This window comes from Pollachius pollachius (assembly GCF_949987615.1).
Source record: "Pollachius pollachius genome assembly, chromosome: 13".
In the NCBI taxonomy this organism is placed as follows: domain Eukaryota; kingdom Metazoa; phylum Chordata; class Actinopteri; order Gadiformes; family Gadidae; genus Pollachius; species Pollachius pollachius.
Genome location: NC_136946.1, coordinates 11306435 through 11312211, shown reverse-complemented (window position 1 = coordinate 11312211; position 5777 = coordinate 11306435). Strand labels below are relative to the sequence as shown.

General features: G+C 44.6%; 1 protein-coding gene across 1 annotated transcript; it reads left to right on the top strand.

Moving 5' to 3' along the window:
• The first annotated feature begins 1553 nt into the window (after positions 1-1553).
• Positions 1554-4508, top strand: marcksl1b (MARCKS-like 1b). The gene is made up of 2 exons (XM_079749103.1): positions 1554-1840; positions 2931-4508. The coding sequence occupies exons 1-2, from the start codon at positions 1754-1756 to the stop codon at positions 3516-3518; spliced, it is 675 nt and encodes a 224-aa protein (XP_079605229.1). The 5' UTR covers positions 1554-1753; the 3' UTR covers positions 3519-4508.
• Positions 4509-5777: the final 1269 nt, after the last annotated feature.

Below are 5777 nucleotides of genomic sequence, written 5' to 3'. Positions count from 1 at the left end.
ACGCACACACACACACACACACATACACAAACAAATAAATGCAAAACACACACACATACATGCATGCACACAGATATGTCGCACAAATGCACAGATATTCGAGTACCACCTACACACATACATTCATACATGCAAAGCCCCACACACACACCCACACACAAATGTACAAACACACACACGCAAACAAAGACACACAGACACACACATGTATACACTTAAAGAACACAGCGTTTGGGCCAAGCTTGTGCTGTCTGGAATGCCATTACCGCTAAACAACCGCGGTCATCGCTAGGACAGGACGTCAAGCCCCCACACAGGTGTCTGACCCCTGGAGTTCTGGTGATCACTTTGGGGGCGGTGACATGATGAAGAGGGGGATGCTGATGAAGATGAGAGGGGTGAGAAAGACGGTCAGCCCATACCAGGAGGCATGGCATGCCTCGCATTCCACTCTGCACACAGAGGAAATATTATGAACAAGAGATACAGCATGATCTGCTGTGTGTGTGTGTGTGTGTGTGTGTGTGTGTGTGTGTGTGTGTGTGTGTGTGTGTGTGTGTGTGTGTGTGCGTGTGAGTGTGTCCATGCTTTTCCGGTCTATCCAATGTCACTGTGTATGTGTGTGTGTGTGTGTGTGTGTGTGTGTGTGTGTGTGTGTGTGTGTGTGTGTGTGTGTGTGTGTTTGTGTGCGTGTGTGTGTCTGTGTGTGCACCGTTTTCGGTGTGAGGACACCAATCTGATCAGGTGGTGTTGTAAAAGAGCTAGATCCCGTGCATGTAGGCTAACCCTAACCCTAGGCTACACGTGTAGGGTAATTATACCTTAATTCACGCTGAATATATAGATAAATCATATTTTATAAAAGCAGAGGCTTTGAACACAGTTCCAACAGTTCTATCTTCAGCTGTGTGTATCTTAGACCCAGAATCTAATGTAAACCAAATAATTGAGACACACATGGACCCTGTTCTCAAATCTATGAAATCAGCTAGACCATGTGATCGTGGAAAATATCCTTCCAACGTATCAATAACAACATTATCAATAACAAGTTGAGTGGATGTTTGGGGCGAGAAACGAAGCACTCGGAATGTGCATGAGTATCACGTTGACATTCTCCACTGCTGGTATGTTGTTGACAAGCGGAAGTGAACAACAAACCCAGTCATGACAGCCTCCTAGACAAACACCATAATAGTGGCCAGTGCACTAACGTCTTCCGCCAAACCAGCTTTTTTTTACGAAACAACGCTGTCACTATTTCAACAACGTAACCGATGACACCATGTTAAGTAATATGGAGTTGTACGTGCATTCACCATTGTTTAGCAAAAGTTGCTCCATGTATTTTTTTTCGCCATTCCGAACCTACAGCATGTGATGGAGATGGAGAGGAGAGTGCTCTGGGTCTTTTTCATTCGAAGGGAGGAGAATGGTTGGAGTATTGGTTGGTGATTGGGCAGAGTTGCTATAGACCACACCCCTGGGTGTTTTTTCAGACTAGGGCTATCTTCAAGCGTTGCGTTCAATCAGTTTAGAATTTAGTAGGTGTCTTTCTGCTGGGACGACAGGTCGAAACGAGACAGAGCAATAGAGGGGGAGTAACAATTTTCACATTAAACAACGAGTAACACGCTTTTTTTTCATCATTTTACCGGTGGACGCGTAATTTGACCTGGTTTTTGGATTTACTTCAAAACGACTTTTTCGTTTTTCTTTTTCATTTGCTTTAAACAAATTAACAGAAAAGAGAATGGGATCACAGGCTTCCAAGGGAGAGGTGGCCGCTGAGGCGAATGCTGCTGCCGCCGACGGTGCAGCGGTCAAAACCAATGGACAGGTAATTTACGCTGAATTACTGTTTTACAGCGCAATTATACCAGCAACAGTTATGCGGTTCAACATATATTAAAAAAAAAACATACAGTTAATGATATGTGTTTACTAAGTCGCCTTATCCTTGTTTTGGTGTGAAATTGAAGACTTTTTGGGGTTGATATCATACGATGAGCTCGCCTGTCCTCTAGTGACCGTGTGGCCAGACACTTGTTTCAGACGCGGGAGGATCCAATTTGAAATGAAACCGAGAATGTCGGTCATATTTAAAATGACCAAACAAATACTTATCGTAGACGACTTGATTTCATTGATGAATATTATCGCTGTCGGTATTTGAGCCCCTTGGAGCTAGGGTGGGTTCGGCGATTTTACCTATCCAAAGCCCCCAACGATGTTCACGGTGTCATTCATGAAGGGGGAGGGGGCGGTCTGGAGAAGGCAGGGCGCACGTAGGCAGGCGTCTGCCTAGTTGCCTTATTATTTGATGCACGGCCACCTGTTTAACAAAATAAAGTCTTCACTTGGATTTAAATTAGAATCACACGCTGTTTGTGAATTTCTGCAGCAGGTACCCGACTTGTCTAGACAAGTATGGTTCGCGTTGATGGGACCATGAAATGTCATATCAAGTGATTATTATTTTTTCCTTGTGCATTTTTGTGCGGATGTGAGAGGAGAGGTTTCGTTCAGCTGTTTATTTATTTTTAAATGCATCGCGATAAGGGAAGCTGCCGACTTCACTTCATTAAATCGTTTGCCACAACCTTTTTCTTTGTTGGAAGACGCTATCTGTCTGGCGTCTGATGGCGAGCCTTCCGCGGTTTGTGTAGCGCGACCGCCGCCTACCGCCGTACCGCGTTACTACAAGGCGTCGCCTCCGAGCTCGCTTGGCGACACGGTGGTTAATTGACGACATCGACGACGTTTTAGGTTCTTGTTTAAATGGAAAATACGTAATTCTTATTGTCTTTATGTCTAGTGATTGAACATGTCTTTTTCTAAAAGAGACGTTCGTTTTTTTATTTTTGTTCTTAGACAATAACAGAAAAGCCATCATTTACACCAATGCCATTTTTTATCTCATCTCTCAGGAGAATGGACACGTCAAGACCAACGGCGAGGTCTCCGCCAAGGCCGACGGGGAAACGGCCGCCACCAACGGCTCGGCCGAGGCCGCCAAGGAACCCGCCGCCAGCGGCGACGCCATCGAGCCCGCGCCCGCCGCTGACGGCGAGGCGGCCAAGGCGGACGCCGGAGCCGCCAAGGAGACCCCTAAGAAAAAGAAGAAGAAGTTCTCCCTCAAGAAGTCCTTCAACTTCAAGCTCAACCTTAAGAAGACCAAGAAGGGCGCTGAGGCGGTGAAAGAGGAGGCGCCGGCCGGCGAGGCTGCTGCCACCGCCGCCGCCGCCAGCCCCACTGAGGGGAAGCCAGCCGAGAACGGCGGCGCCGCCGCCGCCAGCACCACAGAGGAGAAGAAGGAGGAGGTGAAGGAGGAGGCGGCGGCCGGAGGAGCGGCAGCAGCCGAGGCTGCCCCCAAGGCTGAGGAGGCCGCAGCGCCGGCCAAGGAGGAGGCCCCCAAAGAGGAGGCCAAGGAAGAGGCCGCTCCGGCACCTGAGGCCACAAAACCCACAGAGGAGACCACCAGCCCGAGTGCCACCCCGTCTGAAAACAAAGAGTGATTGTACCCGAGTGAACTGTGTCTCAACGAACTGTTTTTCATGTGAGAGCGAGAGTGAGAGAGAGAGCAAAAAAGAAAGAGAAAATTAAAGAGCATATATATATATATTTATATATATGTGTATATGTAGACATATGTATGGGTATATGTAAATATATACACATGTATGTGAGAGACTCCTTCGACGTGCCACTTTTGTCATGGTAACGGCAGACTAGATTCACTAGATTCACTTCCCTGGTTTTCAGTATCCGGACGCAGGCTTTTGAGTGTTTAGTGCTGTGGGTCTGTTCTTCGCCACGCTGGAGCATGGATTTAAAGCGACGGGAGTCCCTCGGGCCTCTTCACACCGGGTCATGGGAAGGATGGAAAGTGGAAGGAGCTAAAAAGCATCTTTTTTTTGGGCATCAGAAAAAGCACCCCCACCCCTCCCCCCTCCCCCCTCCCCCCCCCTTCTTCCTCCACTGCCACTGCTTCAAGATGCCTCCTTCCAGTGGACTCAAGCAGCGATAATAGACCACCACCACCACCACTTGAACTGACTGTTAAATAGAAGAGTTAAAAAAAACTAAACAAAATAAAAACACAAAACAAAAAAAAGATACAAAAAAAAGAAATCAGAAATTAAAAGACTTTTTACATTCCGATATTTTAACCCAAATTTGCAGTATTTTGTGGTGTACTATAGAGGACCTTCTCGATGATTAAAAAAAAAAGCTCCGTCTTGTTTGTTTTAAAGAAAATATAAAAAAACATAGGCAATTTTAATTTGTACCTTATTCTAGAAGAAGAGAACACATAAGGCTTGCTATGTTCACCGCTGCGGTTCAAACAAAGCAGTTGTTTATCTGTTGTGTGTGAGCCTGAATCTGCTTTGTCTATGTAAATACATTGGATTGAGTTTTGTTCTTTATTTTGCTAATGTTGACAGATGTTTCTGGTTTTATTGTAAAGTTGATAATGGTCAATAAATGTTGGTTACCTGCTCGTTTATGTGTTTTCATGATTATTTGGTGTATCATTACATTTTACACTATTACACATTAGTAGAGTAGATGATCTTACTATACGGTTAATGTACTATTCTATATTAACCTAAAAGCCATAACTACATTAAGACTATAGCCTTGAGCAGCAGCTTTAGCAAGAAGTTCTACATGATTTGCTTTCAACCAATCAGGTGGACCGAACCACACAGGTAAGCTACAAACCTTGTGCACATGGCAGTTTCCCCAATAGTCAGAACCAGTATTAATAATCCAGTAACCTGTATTAAGATAATGATGTTTCGCAATTCATATTAATCACTGACAACCTTTACCCTCATGGAAAACGCTAAGGGTTCATAGTGTCATGTATAGTGTTGGAATCTTGAACCAGGGGTAAGATTCAGGACACATATACTGCTATACACTTCCATTACAAATCCAAAAATGGATCCACCACTTAGAATGCTGATTGGGATTAATGGAAATCAATTATAGGGGAGAATAGCAGCTTGACCAATAAACATACACGGACATGCAACACAGCGACAGTAGGGACACACTAATACCAGGGTGTTTATGTCTGTTCACAATCACTGAAAACCAGAATATGAAAATCTGTATAGCCTTGTTTGTTTAGGCACAGGCTGAAGTGAAACCAGCATACTCAACCATAGATAAACACTGAATGCTATTGCAGGTGATCACTTACAACCTATTTCAGACATGTAGGACTTCACCTACGGGTAGACTTAATTGAGTCAGGCCAACTGTTTCTTTTATGGAAAGAAATGGAACCGACGCGGGGGATCATGTCAACTAGAAGTACACGTCGTCTATGGAGCTGCCAGGAGATTGTTCTGTGCTCCAAAGCGTCCCCTGCTGTCCCTACATCCAGTTTGGGAAATAAAAAACATGTGCGTACATCGAGCCGTCACACACAAACACACACGCACACACGCATGCACGCACGCACGCACACGCGCAAATCAGTATTGCTACAACAAACTCAAATAAAGCAAAAATAAAATTCATACATTGGCAAATATTGATAGCATTACTTTTGTCCCCTGCCAGAAACACTAAATATGGAATATTTGCGTGTAGAATATAAAAAACTTAATAAGCGTTTTAATTTAATAGGCGACAATACAGCTCACGCTTTTCTTAATAAATGCAGTAGTTGATTGGTTATTCAGCAATTGAATTAATAGTATTTCGAAAGCCATCTATGGCGGCGGCGCTAGGTGGCGCTGTAGATAATATGTATTGTA

What these genes read in the sequence shown, in the direction of transcription:
- marcksl1b (XM_079749103.1), top strand. Translation starts at nt 1,754, where the DNA reads ATGGGATCACAGGCTTCCAAGGGAGAGGTGGCCGCTGAGGCGAATGCT. An exon ending in CGGTCAAAACCAATGGACAG is followed by an intron (nt 1,841 to 2,930) that starts GTAATTTACGCT and finishes CTCATCTCTCAG; the next exon opens with GAGAATGGACACGTCAAGAC.